This window comes from Scyliorhinus torazame, chromosome 12 (assembly GCF_047496885.1).
Source record: "Scyliorhinus torazame isolate Kashiwa2021f chromosome 12, sScyTor2.1, whole genome shotgun sequence".
In the NCBI taxonomy this organism is placed as follows: Eukaryota; Metazoa; Chordata; class Chondrichthyes; order Carcharhiniformes; family Scyliorhinidae; genus Scyliorhinus; species Scyliorhinus torazame.
The window spans coordinates 221,561,210-221,584,683 of NC_092718.1; the positions used below are offsets into that span (position 1 = coordinate 221,561,210).

The window sequence follows — 23,474 nt, forward strand, 5'->3', positions numbered from 1 at the left end:
TTCGGGGTAGGGTTTATCAATTGGGTTAAGCTCCTTTACAGAGCCCCGATGGCGAGTGTAGTGACGAACCGGCGGAGGTCGGAGTACTTTCGACTGTACCGAGGGACGAGGCAGGGGTGCCCCCTGTCCCCCCTGTTGTTCGAATTGGCGATCGAACCATTGGCCATGTCATTGAGGGAGTCTAATAAATGGAGGGGGGTGGTCCGAGGGGGAGAAGAGCATCGGGTGTCGCTATATGCAGATGACCTGTTGCTGTACGTGGCGGATCCAATGGAGGGGATGGTGGAGGTCATGCAGATTCTAAGGGAGTTTGGGGAGTTTTTGGGCTATAAGCTCAATGTAGGGAAGAGTGAGCTCTTTGTATTACAGGCGGGGGACCAAGAAAGAGGGATAGGGGACCTACCGCTGAGGAGGGCGGAGGGGAGCTTTCGGTATCTGGGGATCCAGATAGCCAGGAGTTGGGGGACCCTACATAAACTGAATCTGACGAGGTTGGTGGAGCAAATGGAGGAGTGAATGTTGCTATGTAGGCAGCAGCATTCCTGTACAGCGAGGACTCAGAAACTGGGACCAGTTGCATCCATACTTCCTTTATTTTTAATCCCGGATAAACATTGGTCAGAACATGGAAAGATTTCTTGACATTCAACAGAACAGAAAGACAGGGCTCCAGTTCAAAATCACATTGAAAAGTCACTCCCTCAGTACTGACCCTCTGACAGTGCGGCACTCCCTCAGTACTGACCCTCTGACAGTGCGGCACTCCCTCAGTACTGACCCTCTGACAGCGCAGCACTCCCTCAGTACTGACCCTCTGACAGTGCGGCACTCCCTCAGTACTGACCCTCTGACAGCGCAGCACTCCCTCAGTACTGACCCTCTGACAGTGCAGCACTCCCTCAGTACTGACCCTCTGACAGTGCAGCACTCCCTCAGTACTGACCCTCTGACAGTGCGGCACTCCCTCAGTACTGACCCTCTGTCAGTGCAGCACTCCCTCAGTACTGACCCTCTGACAGTGCAGCACTCCCTCAGTACTGACCCTCTGACAGTGCAGCACTCCCTCAGTACTGACCCTCTGACAGTGCGGCACTCCCTAAGTCCTGACTCTCTGACAGTGCGGCACTCCCTCAGTACTGACACTCTGACAGTGCGGCACTCCCTCAGTACTGACTCTCTGACAGTGCAGCACTCCCTCAGTACTGACCCTCTGACAGTGCAGCGCTCCCTCAGTACTGACCCTCTGACAGTGCAGCACTCCCTCAGTACTGACCCTCTGACAGTGCAGCGCTCCCTCAGTACTGACCCTCTGACAGTGCAGCGCTGCCTCAGTACTGACCCTCTGACAGTGCAGCACTCCCTCAGTACTGACCCTCTGACAGTGCGGCACTCCCTCAGTACTGACCCTCTGACAGTGCGGCACTCCCTCAGCACTGACCCTCTGACAGTGCGGCACTCCCTCAGTACTGACCCTCTGACAGTGCGGCACTCCCTCAGCACTGACCCTCTGACAGTGCAGCACTCCCTCAGTACTGACCCTCTGACAGTGCAGCACTCCCTCAGTACTGACCCTCTGGCAGTGTGAATGTCAGCCTGAAGTCGTTCCACACGAGTACAACCCGAATGGAACTGTTTTCACAATGTAAAATGAAGCACTCACTGGTTGATAAGCCCTTTCAGTACCATGTTGGCAGGCGTGCCAGTCAGAGTCGCTGTACCACCGATACTGGCTGCGTAGCAGACGCACAGGGTCAGGCCTTTATACATGTTCACCTGTTCATGATCGTCGTTGGATTCTATTGTAACTGTGGAAGCATTCGCCACCTTCTCCGGGAATTTAATCTCTTCATCCGGGGACTCATCTTCTACAGGGTGTCGAGAACAGAAAATCGTCACAGCCCTGACCCCAAACTCTCGAGTCAAACGCGATTTGGGCAGATGATGCGATAGCACCACTGGGGAGTGGGAGAAACTATCATGGCCAGGGGACCCAGAAGAAATAGGAGCAGATGAGGCCATTCGGCCCCTCGAGTCTACTCTGCTGTTCAATAAAATCTGTTCTGATTGTAAACTTAACTCCACTTTCCTGCCTGCCCTCCATAACCTGTGTGTTGTTGTTGTATTACTGAGAGAGCCGGGAACTATATTGTCATGGGCATTGTATAACCAAGCTGCCACATCGCTCAACTGCTTCACTGGTCAGGTGCTGAGCAACAATATATCAGTCCGCAGCACATGGTGTGATCGAAATACATTGTGTGGATCTCCGGCAATTGAGAAGTGTGATTATTTCAAAGTTCAGGGAACCACAAGATATCGCAGTTTGAATTAATTTTCGATCAAAATCTGCCCAACTCAACTGTAAATCCGTTCAATGGCCCAGCCTGCACTGCTGCCTGGGCCAGAGAATTCCAAAGATTAACATCGCTCGGAGAAAATAAATTCCACCTCATCTCTGTCACCACGAGAAGTCTCCTTCTTTAAACAGTGTCCCTGGTTCTAAATACCCCCACAAGGGGATACATCCTCTCAGCATCTACCCCGTCAAAGTTCCTCAGAATATGATGTATCAATCAGACCAACTCTTATTCTTCCAAACTCCAGAGATTAAACCCAACCTGCTCAACATTTCCTCACGAGACAAACTCCTTCACCCCAGGAACCAGGCCCCAGGGAACCTGCTCGGTGCTGCTTCCAATGGAAGTACATCCTTCCGCAAATAAGGAGACCAAAACTGTGGTCAACCAACGTCCGATGCAGTTGCAGAAAGACTCCTCTATCTCCATACTCCATCCCCTGCAATAAAGGCCAATATTCCATTTGCCCAAATCATTACTTGCTGTACCTGTGTGTTAACTCTTGTGATTCATGTACAAGGACACCGAGCTCCCTCTGGACTGTAGCATTCTTGATGAACAGTAAACACCGAACCAGTGGCCAGTGTGTCCATCGCTCACTCTGAGACTGAACTGGACGTTCAAGGTGCAGTAGAGAAGACAGTGGCGGGGGGCAGGGGGGGCGGCCATGAATATTTACATTTATATTACACAGCGTGTTTTCCCCATTCTGATCGCTGCCCCGATGGTACTCATCATTAACAGACATGTATCCCAGACAATATGTTGTGCATCCAACCAAGGGTCAGGCTATTCTTGATCTATGGTAATGTGGAATGAGGCCGGTTTAGTAATCAATCTCAGAGTGTAAGATCCCCTAGGAAACAGTGACCACAACATGGGAGAATATAGCATTCAGTTTGAGAGTGAGAAACTTGGGTCAGAAACAACTGTGCTAAACTTAAATAAGGGTAATTACGAAGGAATGAGGACAGAGTCGCCTGGAGTGGACTGGGAAAGGAGTTTAGAAGAAAAGGTAATTGATCAGCAATGGCATACATTTCAGAAAATAGTTTACGACTCACAAGAAAGATATATCCTAGTGAGGAATTAGGATTCTAGGAAGAGGATAAGCCAACCGTGGTTAACCAAGGAAGTGAAAGATAATATTTAAACTGAAAGAAAAAACATACAATGTAGCAAAGGTTAGTGGCAAACCAGAGGATTGGGAAAGTTTTAAAAAACCAACAAAATATGACCAAAAATGAATAAAGTGGGAGAAGATAAACGATGAGGGTAAACTAGTAAGTAATATGAATTGAACAACAAGAGCATTTTTAAATATAAAAAAAGGAAGAGGGAGGTCAAAGTGAACATAAGCCCCTTCGAGAATGGGGAATAATAATGGGGAATCAGGAAATGACAGGGGAATTAAATAAATACTTTGCATCAGCCTTCACAGTGGAAGACACGAATAACTTTCCAAAAATACTAAATAATCAAGGGGCAAAAAGGTGGGAGGGAATAAATACAATAACAATCACGAAGGAAAAACTCCACTAAGGGGATGGAGTATACTGGGGAAGCTAATGGGACTGAAGTCTGATAAGTCCCCAGGACCAGATGGGTTGTATCCCAGGATATTACAGGAAGTAGCTCCAGAGAAAGTGGATGCACTGATCGTAATCTTCCAAGAATCCTTAAATTCTGGAAAAGTCCCCGAGGATTGGAAAACTGCCAAAGTAACGCCTTCAGTTAAAAAAGGAACCAAAAGCAAACAACTATAGGTCAGTTAGCTTAACATCTGTCATTGGGAAAACATTAAGTGTCCATTATAAATGATGTAATAGCAGAGCATTTAGAAAAAACATAATATAGTCACGCAAAGTCAGCATGGCTTCATGAGGCCAGTTTAGTAATCAATCAAATCATGCCTGACAAATTTATTAGAATTCTTTGAGGTGGTAATGGGCAGGATAGATGAAGGGGAACCAGTAGATGTAATATACTTGGATTTCCAAAGGCGACTTAATAAGATAAGAGCCCATGGTGTTGGAGGTAGTATAGTGGCATGGATAGAAGATAGAAGACAGAGAGTTGGAAAAGTGGGGCAATTTCAAGTTGGCAACATGTAGCTCATGGAATGCCACACCGGATCAGCGATGGGGGCCACAATTATTTATTTACAATATATATTCATGGCTTGGACAAGGGAAGTAAATGCACTATTGCCAAGTTTGGAGATGACTCAAACAGGAGTGGTAAGGCAAGTGGTGAGGATAACAAAATGACTCTACAGAGGGATATAGACAGGTTAACTGAGTGGGGACAATCTGGGAGATTAAATACAATAACAAAGAAAAATACAGCACAGGAACAGGCCCTTCGGCCCTCTAAGCCTGTGCCGATCATGATGCCCTGAGTAAAAACAAAACCTTCTGTCCTTACTCAGTCCGTATCCCTCTATTTCCTCCCTATTCATGGACCCATCCAGATGCCTCTTAAATGTTGCTAATGTGCTGCTTCCACCACATCCTCTAGCAGCGCGTTCCAGACACCCACCACTCTCTGTGTGAAAACCTTACTTTGCACATCTCCCTTAAACTTTCCCCCTCTCACCGTGAACCTGTGCCCCCTGTGTAATTGACACTTCCACCCTTGGAAAAAGCCTCTGACTTTCCACCCTGTCTGTGTCTCTCATAATTTATTAGACCTCTATCATGTCTCCCCTCAGCCTCCGTCTTTCCAGTGAAAACAGTCCTAGTTTATTCAACCTCTCCTCATAGCCAAGACCCTTGAAACAGGCACTATCCTGGTGAACCTTCTTTGCACCCTCTCCAAAGCTTCCGTGTCCTTCTGATAATGTGGTGACCAGAACTGCACGCAATACTCCAAATGCGGCCTAACCAAGGTTTTATACAGCTGCAACAGGATTTCCCAACTCCTGTACTCAGTGCCCCGGCTGATGAAGACAAGCCTGGCATATGCCTTCATCACCTTGGCCACCTGTGTTGCCACTTTTAGGGAACTGTGGACCTGCACGCCCAGATCCCTCTGTACGTTAATGTTCCAAAGGGTCCTACCATTTACAATATAATTCATACCTAGATTTGATCCTCCAAAATGCATCACCTCACATTTGTCCGGATTAAACTCCATCTGCCATTTCTGTTCCCAAGTCTCCAATCTATCTATCCTGTTGTATCCTCTGACAATCCTCGGCACTTTCAGCAACTCCGCCAATCTTAGTGTCATCCGGAAACTTACTAATCAGGCCACCCACAATTTCCTCCAGATCATTTATATATACGACAAACAACAGAGGTCCCAGCACTGACCCCTGCGGAACACCACGAGCTACAGATTTCAATTCTGAAAAACACCCTCCAACCGCTACTCTGTCTTCTGTAACCGAGCCAGTTGTGTATCCATCGAGCCAGCCCACCCCGAATCCCATTCTGTAACCCCATTCTGTAACCGAGCCAGTTCTGTATCCATCTGGCCAGCTCACCCCGAATCCCATTCTGTAACCCCATTCTGTAACCGAGCCAGTTGTGTATCCATCTGGCCGGCCCACCCCGAATCCCATTCTGTAACCCCATTCTGTAACCGAGCCAGTTCTGTATCCATCTGGCCAGCTCACCCCGAATCCCATTCTGTAACCCCATTCTGTAACCGAGCCAGTTGTGTATCCATCTGGCCAGCTCACCCCGAATCCCATTCTGTAACCCCATTCTGTAACCGAGCCAGTTGTGTATCCATCTGGCCAGCCCACCCCGAATCCCATTCTGTAACCGAGCCAGTTCTGTATCCATCTGGCCAGCCCACCCCGAATCCCATTCTGTAACCCCATTCTGTAACCGAGCCAGTTGTGTATCCATCTGGCCAGCCCACCCCGAATCCCATTCTGTAACCGAGCCAGTTCTGTATCCATCTGGCCAGCCCACCCCGAATCCCATTCTGTAACCGAGCCAGTTGTGTATCCATCTGGCCAGCCCACCCCGAATCCCATTCTGTAACCCCATTCTGTAACCGAGCCAGTTCTGTATCCATCTGGCCAGCTCACCCCGAATCCCATTCTGTAACCCCATTCTGTAACCGAGCCAGTTCTGTATCCATCTGGCCAGCCCACCCCGAATCCCATTCTGTAACCGAGCCAGTTCTGTATCCATCTGGCCAGCCCACCCCGAATCCCATTCTGTAACCGAGCCAGTTGTGTATCCATCTGGCCAGCCCACCCCGAATCCCATTCTGTAACCCCATTCTGTAACCGAGCCAGTTCTGTATCCATCTGGCCAGCTCACCCCGAATCCCATTCTGTAACCCCATTCTGTAACCGAGCCAGTTCTGTATCCATCTGGCCAGCCCACCCCGAATCCCATTCTGTAACCGAGCCAGTTCTGTATCCATCTGGCCAGCCCACCCCGAATCCCATTCTGTAACCGAGCCAGTTCTGTATCCATCTGGCCGGCCCACACCGAATCCCATTCTGTAACCCCATTCTGTAACCGAGCCAGTTCTGTATCCATCTGGCCAGCTCACCCCGAATCCCATTCTGTAACCCCATTCTGTAACCGAGCCAGTTCTGTATCCATCTGGCCAGCTCACCCCGAATCCCATTCTGTAACCCCATTCTGTAACCGAGCCAGTTCTGTATCCATCTGGCCAGCCCACCCCGAATCCCATTCTGTAACCCCATTCTGTAACCGAGCCAGTTGTGTATCCATCTGGCCAGCCCACCCCGAATCCCATTCTGTAACCGAGCCAGTTCTGTATCCATCTGGCCAGCCCACCCCGAATCCCATTCTGTAACCCCATTCTGTAACCGAGCCAGTTGTGTATCCATCTGGCCAGCCCACCCCGAATCCCATTCTGTAACCGAGCCAGTTCTGTATCCATCTGGCCAGCCCACCCCGAATCCCATTCTGTAACCGAGCCAGTTCTGTATCCATCTGGCCAGCCCACCCCGAATCCCATTCTGTAACCCCATTCTGTAACCGAGCCAGTTCTGTATCCATCTGGCCAGCCCACCCCGAATCCCATTCTGTAACCCCATTCTGTAACCGAGCCAGTTCTGTATCCATCTGGCCAGCCCACCCCGAATCCCATTCTGTAACCCCATTCTGTAACCGAGCCAGTTCTGTATCCATCTGGCCAGCCCACCCCGAATCCCATTCTGTAACCCCATTCTGTAACCGAGCCAGTTGTGTATCCATCTGGCCAGCCCACCCCGAATCCCATTCTGTAACCCCATTCTGTAACCGAGCCAGTTCTGTATCCATCTGGCCGGCCCACACCGAATCTCATTCTGTAACCCCATTCTGTAACCGAGCCAGTTCTGTATCCATCTGGCCAGCTCACCCCGAATCCCATTCTGTAACCCCATTCTGTAACCGAGCCAGTTCTGTATCCATCTGGCCAGCCCACACCGAATCCCATTCTGTAACCGAGCCAGTTCTGTATCCATCTGGCCAGCCCACCCCGAATCCCATTCTGTAACCGAGCCAGTTCTGTATCCATCTGGCCAGCCCACCCCGAATCCCATTCTGTAACCCCATTCTGTAACCGAGCCAGTTCTGTATCCATCTGGCCAGCCCACCCCGAATCCCATTCTGTAACCCCATTCTGTAACCGAGCCAGTTCTGTATCCATCTGGCCAGCTCACCCCGAATCCCATTCTGTAACCCCATTCTGTAACCGAGCCAGTTCTGTATCCATCTGGCCAGCCCACCCCGAATCCCATTCTGTAACCCCATTCTGTAACCGAGCCAGTTCTGTATCCATCTGGCCAGCTCACCCCGAATCCCATTCTGTAACCCCATTCTGTAACCGAGCCAGTTCTGTATCCATCTGGCCAGCCCACCCCGAATCCCATTCTGTAACCCCATTCTGTAACCGAGCCAGTTCTGTATCCATCTGGCCGGCTCACCCCGAATCCCATTCTGTAACCCCATTCTGTAACCGAGCCAGTTCTGTATCCATCTGGCCAGCCCACCCCGAATCCCATTCTGTAACCGAGCCAGTTCTGTATCCATCTGGCCAGCCCACACCGAATCCCATTCTGTAACCCCATTCTGTAACCGAGCCAGTTCTGTATCCATCTGGCCAGCTCACCCCGAATCCCATTCTGTAACCCCATTCTGTAACCGAGCCAGTTCTGTATCCATCTGGCCAGCCCACACCGAATCCCATTCTGTAACCCCATTCTGTAACCGAGCCAGTTCTGTATCCATCTGGCCAGCCCACACCGAATCCCATTCTGTAACCCCATTCTGTAACCGAGCCAGTTCTGTATCCATCTGGCCAGCCCACACCGAATCCCATTCTGTAACCCCATTCTGTAACCGAGCCAGTTCTGTATCCATCTGGCCGGCCCACCCCGAATCCCATGTGGGATTGTAGTTTTTGTCATGTGGGACCTTGTCAAACATCTTACTAAAGTCCATATAAACTACATCCACAGCCCTTCCCTCATCAATTTTCTTTGTCACCTCTTCAGAAAACTCAACCAAGTTGGTGAGACACGACCTTCCCCGTACAAAACCATGCTGCCTGTCACTACCTCGTCCATTTCCCTGCAAACGTGCATACATCCTGTCCCTCAGTATCTTTTCCAAAAGCTTCTCCACCACTGATGTCAGGCTCTCCGGCCTAGAATTTGCTGGATTATCCCTGCTTCCTTTGGGAATAATAATGGCTATTCTCCAGTCCTCTGGAACCTCGCCTGTGGTCAAAGAGGATGTGAAGATCTGTTAAGGCCCCAGCTATTTCTCCCCTAGCCTCCCATAGTAACCTGGGATAGATTCCATTTGGCCCTGGGGACTTGTCTACCTTAATGCAATTTAGGGTACTCAACACTTCTCCTTTGAAATATTGATGTTCTCAAGAGCGTTCACACACCAATCCCTGACCTCTACATCCATCATGTCCTTCTCCCTGGTGAATACCGATACAAACTACTCATTAAGGATTTCACCGACTTCCTGCATAACTTCCCTCCATTGTCCTTGAGTGGGTCTACTCTTTCTCTTGCTACCCTCTTGCTCCTAATATATGCATAAAAATCCTCGGGATTGATGCACGATCAATGACCACTAAAGCGAGGTTGTAGTCCAACTGAGCTTTAATAAGCTAGATGTTTCCCCCAGCAGCTCAGGTACAGAATGAAGGCTGCTGGGATGGCATGGGCTATTATACCCCGCCTAGCAGGGTGGAGCTGCCATACATCCTAACCAATAGAAAGCATACAGTTTCCACCAATGGTGCTCCAGCCTATCAGGTACCGTAATACCTCTAATACCACATTCACCCCTTGTTAAAAAAGAGTCTGGTGGGGGTGGTGGCCTGATACTACAAACATGGCAACGTGGTAGAATTAGTTATGGAGGTACCGCAATACCTCCGTACAGTGTTTTGTAACCATTTACAATTCTGATAGCTATGTATATTTGATGATTTACATTTACAGTTTACAGTTTACAATTTAAAATGAAGCAATCAGTCGATCGGGGGCCCTGTTCGTCCTCTGTGATCGTCGGAGCCTCGGTGGTGACTCCGGTGGAGGCTCGGGCGTCTGTGACTCCGGGAGCGTGGCTTCGATCTCCATGGCAGCTTCGACACCCCTAGACGGCGCTGGTGGGGAAAACGGTTGACCTGGGAAGGGAGCGCCTGCGGGGTGCGTCGGTGGGTGGGGGTGGCCTAGACGGGGCTGGCGGAAGGACCGATCCTCCTGTAAGGTGCACTGGTGGAGGGGAGGGTGGGATTGGTGGCTGGGGTGTGCGTGGTGCTCCGGCGGGCGCAAGGTCTCATAGGGAGACCGTATCTTGTCGGCCGTCGGGGTACGCCATGTAAGCGTACTGGGGGTTAGCGTGGAGAAGATGGACCCTCTCGACCAACGGGTCCGACTTGTGCGCCCGCACGTGTTTTCGGAGCAGGATGGGTACGGGAGCTGCCAGCCAGGTCGGGAGCGAGGTCCCAGAGGGGGACTTCCTGGGGAAGACAAGGAGACATTCGTGAGGTGTCTGGTTGGTTGTGGTACAAAGTAGTGACCGGATGGAGTGGAGGGCATCCGGGAGGACTTCCTGCCAGCAGGAGACTGGGAGATTCCTGGACCGGAGGGCCAGTAGGACGGTCTTCCAGACCGTTCCGTTCTCCCTCTCTACCTGTCCATTACCCCGGGGGTTGTAACTGGTCGTCCTGCTCGAGGCGATGTCCTTGCTGAGCAGGAATTGACGCAGTTCGTCGCTCATAAAGGAGGATCCCCTATCAGTATGTCTGTAGGCGGGGAACCCAAACAGTGCAAAGATGCTATGGAGGGCCTCGATGACGGTGATTGCGGTCATGTCGGGGCAGGGGATGGCGAATGGTAACAGGGAGTACTTGTCAATCACGTTCAGGAAGTACGTGTTGCGGTCGGTGTTGGGGAGGGGGCCTTTGAAGTCCATGCTGAGGCGTTCAAAGGGACGGGAAGCCTTTATCAGGTGCGCCCTCTCTGGCCGTTAGAAGTGCGGTTTGCACTCCGCGCAGATTTGGCAATTCCTGGTGGCTGTCCTGACCTCCTCGATGGAGTAGGGCAGGTTGCGGGTCTTGATAAAGTGGAAAAGGCGAGTGACCCCCGGGTGGCAGAGGTCCTCGTGGAGGGCTCGGAGGCGGTCCACTTGTGCGGTGGCACATGTGCCGCGCGACAGGGCATCAGGAGGCTCGTTTAGCTTCCCCGGACGGTACACGATCTCATAGTTGTAGGTGGAGTTTGATCCTCCACCGCAAGATCTTGTCGTTTTTTATCTTGCCCCGCTGTGCATTATCGAACATGAAAGCAACCGACCGTTGGTCAGTGAGGAGAGTGAATCTCCTGCCGGCCAGGTAATGCCTCCAATGTCGCACAGCTTCTACTCTGGCCTGGGCCTCCTTTTCGACTGAGGAGTGGCGGATTTCGGAAGCATGGAGGGTACGTGAGAAGAAGGCCATGGGTCTGCCCGCTTGGTTGAGGGTGGCCGCCAGAGCTACGTCAGACGCGTCGCTCTCGACCTGGAAGGGGAGGGACTCGTCGATGGTGTGTATCGTGGTCTTTGCAATGTCTGCTTTGATGCGGCTGAAGGCCTGGCGGGCCTCTATCGACAGGGGAAAAACTGTGGATTGGATCAGGGGACGGGCCTTGTCCGCATAGTTGGGGACCCACTGGGCATAGTAAGAGAAAAACCCTAGGCAGCGCTTCAGGGCCTTGGAGCAGTGGGGGAGGGGGAACCCCATAAGGGGGCGCATGCGTTCAGGGTGGGGGCCTATAACTCCATTTCGCACTGCGTAGCCGAGGATGGCTAGACGGTCAGTGCTAAACATGCATTTATCCTTGTTATATGTAAGGTTAAGGATTTTTGCGTCTGGAGGAATTTTCAGAGGTTGGTGTCGTGGTCCTGCTGGTCGTGGCCGCAGATGGTGACATTATCGAGGAACGGGAATGTTGCCTGTAAACCGTACCGGTCAACCATTCGGTCCATCTCGCGCTGGAAGACCGAGACCCTGTTGGTGACACCGAAGGGAACCCTTAAGAAGTGGTAGAGCCGCCCGTCTGCCTCGAAGGCAGTGTATTTTCGGTCACTAGTACGGAGGGGTAGCTGGTGGTAGGGGGACTTGAGATCCACCGTGGAGAAGACCTTATAATGCGCAATCCTGTTTACCAGGTTGGATATGCGGGGGAGAGGGTACGCGTCCAGCTGCGTAAACCTGTTGATGGTCTGACTGTAGTCGATGACCATCCTATGTTTCTCCCCGGTCTTTACCACCACTACTTGAGCTCTCCAGGGGCTGTTACTGGCTTCAATGACCCCTTCCCTCAGTAGCCTTTGGACCTCTGACCTAATAAAGATCTGGTCCTGGGCACTGTACCGTCTGCTCCTGGTGGCGACGGGTTTACAATCCGGGGTGAGGTTCGCAAACAGGGAAGGCGGGTCGACCTTAAGGGTCGCAAGGCCGCAGACAGTGAGGGGGGTATAGGGCCGCCGAATTTGAAGGTCAGACTTTGGAGGTTACACTGGAAGTCTAAACCTAAGAGTGTAGCCGCGCAGAGGTGGGGAAGGACGTAGAGACGGAAATTTTTGAACTCCCTTCCCTGGACCGTGAGGTTTGCTACACAAAACCCCTTTATCTCCACTGAGTGTGAACCGGAGGCCAGGGAGATTTTTTGATTAACGGGGTGGATGAGGAGAGAATGGCGCCTTACCGTGTCGGGGTGTATGAAGCTCTCTGTGCTCCCAGAGTCGATTAGGCAGGACGTCACGTGCCCGTTGGTGAATACAGTTGTAGCAGTTGAGAGTGTTCGAGGTCGGGACTGATCCAGGGTCACCGAGGCTAATCGCAGCAGTTGAGAGTTCTCTTCGGGCAGTGCGTGGTCAGCCGAGCTGGGGTCCTGTGGGTTCGTCCAAGATGGCGGCTCCCATTGGTCGCACATGGCTGCGGGTGCACAAAATTGTGGCATCCACCCTTCTAACGTGGCGTCCGCGGGACAAGATGGCGGCGCCCGGGGTCCGCACGTGGCCCTGGAATAGGAAGATGGCGGCGACCGCTGGCCGCACGGGGACCGTGGAGAGGTTTGTGGTGGCGGTCCGCACTCGCCGCCGGAGACCGCGGCGACCGCACGGGCCTGACATACCCCCACGAAATGGCCCTTTTTGCCGCATGTCTTGCAGGTGGATGCGCGGGCCGGGCAGCGCTGGCGGGGGTGCTTGGCCTGCCCGCAAAAGTAGCAGCGGAGCCCCCCGGGGTTGCCAGGCCACCTTGCAGCGCAGGCTTGTGGGGGGATGGGGATGTCTCGGGGTCAGCTGTGGAGGGGTTCCACGCTGCCCAGGGGGCTGCCGCGCGGTCGGGAACGTAAGCGCGGGCGTTCTTGGAGGCCATGTCCAGGGAGCCGGAAGGGCCCGTGCCTCCTAGAGACGTAGAGCGTCTTTTTCTAGCAGTTGCTGGTGAATTTGTGAGGATAGCATACCTGCCACGAAAGCGTCCCGGACGAAGAGTTCAGTGTGTTCGCTCGCCGAAACTTGCGGGCAGCTGCAGTTTCTCCCCAACACCAGGAGTGCACGGTAGAATTCTTCCAGCGATTCCCCAGGGGTTTGTCACCTTGTTGCAAGCCCTGTCCTTGACCATGGCCCCTTTTAGCCCTCCTAATTTCCCGTTTAAGTTCTGTGGTGATATGCATCACTGTATATACACAAGGGGTTAATGTAAAACACTACAACTAAGTAACCACTAGAGGGAGCACCAGAGATGTCATAACATGCAGACACGCAACCAATGGGTCATTAGAACGGGATACAACCAATGGGTAATCAGGACACCCAGAGGTGGCATTACCACAAGGAGGCACTACACGACCACTATAAAAAGGACGAGGCACACAGGCTCTGCCTCTTCCACCGGCAGAAACCTAGAGAGTAGGACAGGGTTGATTAACAGCAACATCACACCCTAGCACGTGGTCCAGAGCAAGCTTGTATAGTTAGCAGAATAGACTGAGTTACTAGAGTCAGATTAGCAGAGAGTCAAACTCATTTGGAGAATTGTTAATCGTTCTATAAATACGTTAAACCTATCTCTGAGTTTGGAGCATCTTTCAGCAAAGCCTACATCAAGTAGCAGCTTATGTTACTAGCAATGACATAACACATCAAGTTCTTTTCTACTTTCACTGTACTCCTCAAGGGTTTTGTCAGTTTTTAGGTCTATCGTATACTTCCTTTTTTCCTTTTGACTAAGCTTCTAATTTCCCTTATCACCCATGTTTCCCGAATCCTGCCATTTCTGTCTTTCATTTTTCCGGGGACATGCCTGTCCTGCATCGACTGGCCTGTAAAAGCCTCCTTCATGTCAGACATGGATTTGCCTCAAATAGCCGCTCCCAATCCACATTCCCCTGTTCCTGTCTAAATTAGATGTAATTGGCCCTCTCCTAATTAAGCACCCTCACCTACAATCCACTCTTGTCCTTATCCATGACTACTCGAAATCTTATGGAATTATGGTCGCTAAGCCCAGAATGCTCCCCCCACTGAAACATCAATCCCCTGGCCTGACTCATTCCCCAATACCAAGTCTAGTATGGCCTCCTCCCTGGTTGGATTGTCAACATACTGTATCAAAAAGAGCTTCTGGACACATCTAACAAATTGCTCCCCATAATGTAGGAAATTGTGAAGTTTGAACTTTGGTAGGAAGAATAAAGAAGCTGAATATTGTTTAAATGGAGAGAGACTGCAGAAACCTGCAGCACCGAGGGATTTGAGGTCCTCATGCACAAATCACCATAAGCTAGCACGTAATGTCAGCAGGTAATAGGGAAGTCAACTGGAATGTTGGCCTTTATTTCACAGGGAATGGAGCATAAAAATAGGGAAGAACTATACAGGACAGTAGTTAGGCCGCACCTGGAATACTGTGAACAGTTTTGGTCCCCTTATCTAAGGAAAGATATACTGGCAATGGAAGCAGTCCAGAGAGGGTTCACTCGGTTAATCCCGGGTATGGAGGGATTTTTTTTACCGAGGAGAAGTTGAGTAGGTTGGGTCTGTACTCATTGGAGTTTAGAGAAATGAGAAGCGCCCTTATTGTGACATATTGGATTCTCAGGGGGACTTGACAGGGTTGATGCTGGGAGATTGATTCCATTTGTCAGAGAGTCTGGGACCAGAGGACGCAATCTCAGAGTGAGGTGGTCGCCCATTTCAGACAGAGATGAGGAGGAATTTCTCTCAGTGGGGAGTGAATCTGTGGAATTCTTTACTGCAGAGAGCTGAAGAGGCTGGGCCGTTAAGTATGTTCAAGGCTGAGATAGACAGGGTTTTAATCAGTGAGGGAATTGAGGGTCATGGGGATAAGGTGGGAAAGTAGAGTTGAGGATACAGCAGATAATAAAGAAAGCGAATAGAATGTTGGCATTTATAGATGAAGGAATAGAGTAATAATAATCTTTATTGTCACAAGTAGGCTCACATTAACACTGCAATGAAGTTACTGTAAAAAGCCCCTAGTCGCCACATTCCGGCGCCTGTTCGGGTACACAGAGGGAGAATTCAGAATGTCCAACTCACCCAACAGCACGTCTTTCGGGACTTGTGGGAGGAAACCGGAGCGCCCGGAGGAAACCCACGGGAAAGTGGAGTTGAGGATTTTATCAGATCAGTCGTGATCTCATTCAATAGCGGAGCAGACTCGATGGACCGAGTGGCCGGCTTTTGCTCTTATGTCTTCAGGTCTAATGTCCAGAATGATTGGGGTAGATGGTGAAAAGGAGGATGTTCAGTTGGACAACAGTAGAACTAGCCCAGGGAGAAGGTGCAGACTCCGCACAGTCAGTGGGGGTGCAGGGAGGGGGTGCAGGGAGGGGGTGCAGGGAGGGGGGGCAGGGAGGGGGGGCAGGGGGCGGGCGGGGTTCTCCGCTGGCGGGGCTCTCCGCTGTGCCGGCAGCGCACACACACCCTGGGATGTCCCGATGGTGTGGGCTGCCCACAATGGGAAACCACATTGGCCGGCTGGTATGATGGTGGATCCCGTCCCATATCTCTCTGGCCCAGTAACACACTGAGCAGCAGCCAACTGTGCAGCCCTCCGCCTGCACCCTGCACCCCCCTGCCCCCCCCTCCCTGCACCCCCCCCTGCCCCCCCCCTCCCTGCCCCCTCCCTGCACCCCCCCCTGCCCCCCCTCCCTGCCCCCCCCTCCCTGCACCCCTCCCTGCACCCCCCTGCCCCCCTCCCTGCACCCCCCCTGCCCCCCTCCCTGCACCACCCCTGCCCCCCCTCCCTGCACCCTCCCTGCAACCCCCCTGCACCCCCCCTGCACCCCCCTCCCTGCACCCCCCTGCACCCCCCTCCCTGCACCCCCCCCCCCCTGCACCCCCCTCACAGGGGTTCGGATTCCCTGGGGCTGCTTCCACTCTGACTTTTCAAGTTCTCCTCTGTGTCTTAATGTCTCTGAAGAGCAGGCTAGGCCGAGGGAGTGGGAGTAAAGTGAGAAACCTGAAAGGCACCGTATTGAGAGAGTGAATGTGCCAGAGACCTGCTTCCACATTAATAGTGGAACACTTTGTCTCCAGTTCCACGTCATTAGCAGACAAATGGGATTTTTCCAATTCCAGTCTTTCTGCCTCCACTTTGGAGTTGCTGAGTTGGTCCAGCACGGCCTGTGCGATGGGGACCATCATGGCGGTTGTGGCAGTGTTACTGATCCACATGGAGAGGAAGGATGTCACGCCCATGAACCCCAACATTAACCTGAAAGGTCAGAAGCAAGACGGTTAACAATGTGAAAATATCTTCCAACTTCTTAAAGCCCTCCCCCTTTTTCTAGTAACCCACGGAGGCCCTGTATTCTGATGGGATCTACCCCCAGATTACTGAAGGAGGCAAAAGAGGAAATTGCTGAGGCCTTGACAGAAATCTTTGGATCCTCACTGGCTTCAGCTGATGTCCCGGAGGACTGGGGAATAGCCAATGTTGTTCCTCTGTTTAAGAAGGGTAGCAAGGATAATCCCGGGAACTACAGGCCGGTGAGCCTTACTTCAGTGGTAGGGAAATTACTGGAGAGAATTCTTCGAAACAGGATCTACTCCCATTTGGAAGCAAATGGACGTATTAGTGAGAGGCAGCATGGTTTTGTGAAGGGGAGGTCGTGTCTCACTAACTTGATAGAGTTTTTCGAGGAGGTCACCAAGATGATTGATGCAGATAAGGCAACTGGATGTTGTCTATATGGACTTCAGTAAGGCCTTTGACAAGGTCCCTCATGGTAGACTAGTACAAAAGGTGAAGTCACACGGGATCAGGGGTGAGCTGGCAAGATGTACCAGGATGTTGCCTGGTATGGAGGGAAAATCTTATGAGGAAAGGCTGATGGACTTGAGGTTGTTTTCGTTGGAGAGAAGAAGGTTAAGAGGAGACTTAATAGAGGCATACAAAATGATCAGGGGGTTGGATAGGGTGGACAGTGAGAGCCTTCTCCCGCGGATGGAAATGGCTGGCACGAGGGGACATAGCTTTAAACTGAGGGGTAATAGATATAGGACAGAGGTCAGAGGTAGGTTCTTTACGCAAAGAGTAGTGAGGCCGTGGAATGCCCTACCTGCTACAGTAGTGAACTCGCCAACATTGAGGGCATTTTAAAGTTTATTGGATAAACATATGGATGATAATGGCATAGTGTAGGTTAGATGGCTTTTGTTTCGGTGCAACATCGTGGGCCGAAGGGCCTGTACTGCGCTGTATTGTTCTATGTTCTATGTTCTATGGATACAGAAATGGCTAGGTCATAGAAGGCAGAGAGTAGCAATGGAAGGGTGCTTTTCTAATTGGAGGGCTGTGACTAGTGGTGTTCCACAGGGATCAGTGCTGGGACCTTTGCTGTTCGTAGTATATATAAATGATTTGGAGGAAAATGTAACTGGTCTGATTAGTAAGTTTGCGGACGACACAAAGGTTGGTGGAATTGCGGATAGCAATGAGGACTGTCAGAGGATACAGCAGGATTTAGATTGTTTGGAGACTTGGGCGGAGAGATGGCAGATGGAGTTTAATCCGGATAAATGTGAGGTAATGCATTTTGGAAGGTCTAATGCAGGTAAGGAATATACAGTGAATGGTAGAACCCTCAAGAGTATTGACAGTCAGAGAGATCTTGGTGTACAGGTCCACAGGTCACTGAAAGGGGCAACACAGGTGGAGAAGGTAGTCAAGAAGGCATACGGCATGCTTGCCTTCATTGGCCGGGGCATTGAGTATAAGAATTGGCAAGTCATGTTGCAGCTGTATAGAACCTTAGTTAGGCCACACTTGGAGTATAGTGTTCAATTCTGGTCGCCACACTACCAGAAGGATGTGGAGGCTTTAGAGAGGGTGCAGAAGAGATTTACCAGGATGTTGCTGGTATGGAGGGCATTAGCTATGAGGAGACATTGAATAAACTTGGTTTGTTCTCACTGGAATGAAGGAGGTTGAGTGGCGACCTGATAGAGGTATACAAAATTATGAGGGGCATAGACAGAGTGGATAGTCAGAGGCATTTCCCCAGGGTAGAGGGGTCAATTACTAGGGGGCATAGGTTTAAGGTGCGAGGGGCAAGGTTTAGAGTAGATGTACGAGGCAAGTTTTTTACACAGAGGGTAGTGGGTGCCTGGAACTCGCTACCGGAGGAGGTGGTGGAAGCAGGGACGATAGGGACATTTCAGGAGCATCTTGAGAAATATATGAATAGGATGGGAATAGAGGGATACGGACCCAGGAAATGTAGAAGATTTTAGTTTAGACGGGCAGCATGGTCGGCACGGGCTGGGAGGGCCGAAGGGCCTGTTCCTGTGCTGTACGGGGCAGTGAGTAGCCGGCGGGGCAGTGAGTAGCCGGCGGGGCAGTGAGTAGCCGGCGGGGCAGTGAGTAGCCGGCGGGGCAGTGAGTAGCCGGCGGGGCAGTGAGTAGCCGGCGGGGCAGTAAGTAGCCGGCGGGGCAGTGAGTAGCCGGCGGAGCAGTGAGTAGCCGGCGGAGCAGTGAGTAGCCGGCGGAGCAGCGAGTAGCCGGCGGGGCAGCGAGTAGCCGGCGGGGCAGTGAGTAGCCGGCGCGGCAGTGGGTAGCCGGCGGGGCAGTGAGTAGCCGGCGGGGCAGTGAGTAGCCGGCGCGGCAGTGGGTAGCCGGCGGGGCAGTGAGTAGCCGGCGCGGCAGTGGGTAGCCGGCGGGGCAGTGAGTAGCCGGCGGGGCAGTGGGTAGCCGGCGGGGCAGTGAGTAGCCGGCGGGGCAGTGAGTAGCCGGCGGGGCAGTGGGTAGCCGGCGGGGCAGTGGGTAGCCGGCGGGGCAGTGAGTAGCCGGCGGGGCAGTGAGTAGCCGGCGGGGCAGTGAGTAGCCGGCGGGGCAGTGAGTAGCCGGCGGGGCAGTGAGTAGCCGGCGGGGCAGTGAGTAGCCGGCGGGGCAGTGAGTAGCCGGCGGGGCAGTGAGTAGCCGGCGGGGCAGTGAGTAGCCGGCGGGGCAGTGAGTAGCCGGCGGGGCAGTGGGTAGCCGGCGGGGCAGTGGGTAGCCGGCGTGGCAGTGAGTAGCCGGCGGGGCAGTGAGTAGCCGGCGGGGCAGTGAGTAGCCGGCGGGGCAGTGAGTAGCCGGCGGGGCAGTGGGTAGCCGGCGGGGCAGTGAGAAGCCGGCGGGGCAGCAAGTAGCCGGCGGGGCAGTGAGTAGCCGGCGCGGCAGTGGGTAGCCGGCGGGGCAGTGGGTAGCCGGCGTGGCAGTGAGTAGCCGGCGGGGCAGTGAGTAGCCGGCGGGGCAGTGGGTAGCCGGCGGAGCAGTAAGTAGCCGGCGGAGCAGTGAGTAGCCGGCGGGGCAGTGAGGAGCCGGCGGGGCAGTGAGGAGCCGGCGGGGCAGTGAGTAGCCGGCGGAGCAGTGAGTAGCCGGCGGGGCAGTGAGTAGCCGGCGGGGCAGTGAGTAGCCGGCGGGGCAGTGAGTAGCCGGCGGGGCAGTGAGTAGCCGGCGGGGCAGTGAGTAGCCGGCGGGGCAGTGAGTAGCCGGCGGGGCAGTGAGTAGCCGGCGGGGCAGTGAGTAGCCGGCGGGGCAGTGGGTAGCCGGCGGAGCAGTGAGTAGCCGGCGGAGCAGCGAGTAGCCGGCGGGGCAGTGAGTAGCCGGCGGGGCAGTGAGTAGCCGGCGGGGCAGTGAGTAGCCGGCGGGGCAGTGAGAAGCCGGCGGGGCAGTGGGTAGCCGGCGGGGCAGCGAGTAGCCGGCGGGGCAGTGAGTAGCCGGCGGGGCAGTGAGTAGCCGGCGGGGCAGTGAGTAGCCGGCGGGGCAGTGAGTAGCCGGCGGGGCAGTGAGTAGCCGGCGGGGCAGTGAGCAGCCGGCGGGGCAGTGAGTAGCCGGCGCGGCACTGGGTAGCCGGCGGGGCAGTGAGTAGCCGGCGGGGCAGTAAGTAACCGGCGGGGCAGTGAGCAGCAGGCGGGGCAGTGGGTAGCCGGCGTGGCAGTGAGTAGCCGGCGGGGCAGTGAGTAGCCGGCGGGGCAGTGAGTAGCCGACGGGGCAGTGAGTAGCCGGCGGGGCAGTGAGTAGCCGGCGGGGCAGTGAGTAGCCGGCGGGGCAGTGAGGAGCCGGCGGGGCAGTGGGTAGCCGGCGTGGCAGTGAGTAGCCGGCGGGGCAGTAAGTAGCCGGCGGGGCAGTGACTAGCCGGCGTGGCAGTGAGTAGCCGGCGGGGCAGTAAGTAGCCGGCGGGGCAGTGAATAGCCGGCGGAGCAGTGGGTAGCCGGCGGGGCAGTGAGAAGCCGGCGGGGCAGTAAGTAGCCGGCGGGGCAGTGAGTAGCCGGCGGGGCAGTGGGTAGCCGGCGTGGCAGTGAGTAGCCGGCGGGGCAGTAAGTAGCCGGCGGGGCAGTGAGTAGCCGGCGCGGCAGTGGGTAGCCGGCGTGGCAGTGAGTAGCCGGCGCGGCAGTGGGTAGCCGGCGTGGCAGTGAGTAGCCGGCGGGGCAGTGGGTAGCCGGCGTGGCAGTGGGTAGCCGGCGTGGCAGTGTGTAGCCGGCGTGGCAGTGTGTAGCCGGCGGGGCAGTGAGTAGCCGGCGCGGCAGTGGGTAGCCGGCGTGGCAGTGAGTAGCCGGCGGGGCAGTAAGTAGCCGGCGGGGCAGTGACTAGCCGGCGGGGCAGTGGGTAGCCGGCGTGGCAGTGAGTAGCCGGCGGGGCAGTGAGTAGCCGGCGGGGCAGTGGGTAGCCGGCGAGCAGTAAGTAGCTGGCGGGGCAGTGAGTAGCCGGCGGGGCAGTGAGTAGCCGGCGGGGCAGTGAGTAGCCGGCGGGGCAGTGAGTAGCCGGCGGGGCAGTGAGTAGCCGGCGGGGCAGTGAGTAGCCGGCGGGGCAGTGAGTAGCCGGCGGGGCAGTGAATAGCCGGCGGGGCAGTGACTAGCCGGCGGGGCAGTGAGTAGCCTGCGGGGCAGTGAGAAGCCGGCGGGGCAGTGAGTAGCCGGCGGGGCAGTGACTAGCCGGCGGGGCAGTGAGTAGCCTGCGGGGCAGTGAGGAGCCGGCGGGGCAGTGAGTAGCCGGCGGGGCAGTGACTAGCCGGCGGGGCAGTGAGTAGCCTGCGGGGCAGTGAGGAGCCGGCGGGGCAGTGAGTAGCCGGCGGGGCAGTGAGTAGCCGGCGGGGCAGTGAGTAGCCGGCGGGGCAGTGAGTAGCCGGCGGGGCAGTGAGTAGCCGGCGGGGCAGTGAGTAGCCGGCGGGGCAGTGAGTAGCCGGCGGGGCAGTGAGTAGCCGGCGGGGCAGTGAGTAGCCGGCGGGGCAGTGAGTAGCCGGCGGGGCAGTGAGTAGCCGGCGGGGCAGTGAGTAGCCGGCGGGGCAGTGAGTAGCCGGCGGGGCAGTGTGTAGCCGGCGGGGCAGTGAGTAGCCGGCGGGGCAGTGAGTAGCCGGCGGGGCAGTGAGTAGCCGGCGGGGCAGTGAGTAGCCGGCGGGGCAGTGAGTAGCCGGCGGGGCAGTGAGTAGCCGGCGGGGCAGTGAGAAGCCGGCGCGGCAGTAAGTAGCCGGCGGGTCATTGAGTAGCCGGCGGGGCAGTGAGTAGCCGGCGGGGCAGTGAGTAGCCGGCGGGGCAGTGAGTAGCCGGCGGGGCAGTGAGTAGCCGGCGGGGCAGTGAGTAGCCGTCGGGGCAGTGGGTAGCCGGCGGAGCAGTAAGTAGCCGGCGGGGCAGTGAGTAGCCGGCGGGGCAGTGAGTAGCCGGCGGGGCAGTGAGTAGCCGGCGGGGCAGTGAGTAGCCGGCGGGGCAGTGAGTAGCCGGCGGAGCAGTGAGTAGCCGGCGGGGCAGTGAGTAGCCGGCGGGGCAGTGAGTAGCCGGCGGGGCAGTGAGTAGCCGGCGGGGCAGTGAGTAGCCGGCGGGGCAGTGAGTAGCCGGCGGGGCAGTGAGTAGCCGGCGGGGCAGTGAGTAGCCGGCGGAGCAGTGAGTAGCCGGCGGGGCAGTGAGTAGCCGGCGGGGCAGTGAGTAGCCGGCGGGGCAGTGAGTAGCCGGCGGGGCAGTGAGTAGCCGGCGGGGCAGTGAGTAGCCGGCGGGGCAGTGAGTAGCCGGCGGGGCAGTGAGTAGCTGGCGGGGCAGTGAGTAGCCGGCGGGGCAGCCAGCAGTCCGCCCACTTAAATCCCACCTCCGAGGAGGCACCGGGACATTCCGGTCCAAATGTTAATCGCAGTGTTCCAGCCACTCCACGTAGCTTCTTTAAATGGTTCACCAAAGTCCCACATCAGCTTGTTTGTCAGGGTAGGTGAATTGGCCACACTAAATTGCCCCTTAATTGGAAAAGAAATAATTGGGTACTCTAAATTTATTTTTAAAATGTTTTTTTAATGTTTTGGGAAGTTACTGATCGAAAATCGACACACCCAAAATGCAGTCTGTCTATTCGTAACAATAATCACAAGACACCGTTTCCCACTTCCTCATTCCCCACTTTCTCGGAAGCTGACCTCTACTTTCTCGGCCAATGTGGTTGAATGTGCCAATGTCCAATTCCTCAAAGTGGTACACTCATTTGTATCATTGGTGGAATTGGTGGAAACTCTGCTGCCAAGTCGTGTCTCGCTGTGGAACTCTGCGTGTCGCACACTAGACTGGCACTCAATCATTGGTCATCATCACCATACATGGAACACACTCAGCTTCTGTCTGTGAGACTCTGCGTCCCCCCCCACATTGCAACCTCCACCCAATCATCGTCATCTCGTTATCCCACTCTCAGTAATTAATATCCATCATCATTGTACCTTCTCACCTCATTGCCCCACACTCGATGAATGCTACCATCATCGTTATGCATACACAATCTCATCCCGTGACCCACACAGCACCGACCTGTGACCCATCCCGTGTTCCACACAGGTCTGACCTGTGACCCATCCCGTGTTCCACACAGCACCGACCTGTGACCCATCCCGTGTTCCACAAAGGTCTGACCTGTGACCCATCCCGTGTTCCACACAGCTCCGACCTGTGACCCATCCTGTGACCCACACAGGTCCGACCTGTGAACCATCCCGTGTTCCACACAGGTCTGACCTGTGACCCATCCTGTGTTCCACACAGCTTCGACCTGTGACCCATCCTGTGACCCACACAGGTCCGACCTGTGAACCATCCCGTGTTCCACACAGGTCTGACCTGTGACCCATCCCGTGTTCCACACAGCTCC

At 54.7% G+C, this 23,474-nt stretch overlaps 1 protein-coding gene across 2 annotated transcripts in view; it reads right to left on the reverse strand.

Moving 5' to 3' along the window:
* Nucleotides 1-23,474, reverse strand: part of LOC140387010 (Na(+)/citrate cotransporter-like) — a 126,145-nt gene that overhangs the window by 64,874 nt on the left and 37,797 nt on the right. Inside the window, exons 3-4 of one of the 2 annotated variants that reach the window (XM_072469983.1) lie at nt 16,378-16,592; nt 1,661-1,865 (exon numbers count right to left, since the gene is read on the reverse strand). In XM_072469983.1, the coding sequence (XP_072326084.1) occupies nt 1,661-1,865; nt 16,378-16,588 (416 nt within the window). In that variant the 5' untranslated portion in view covers nt 16,589-16,592. The remainder of the gene's footprint in view (nt 1-1,660; nt 1,866-16,377; nt 16,593-23,474) is intronic. The other variant, XM_072469984.1, reaches the window with a different exon arrangement.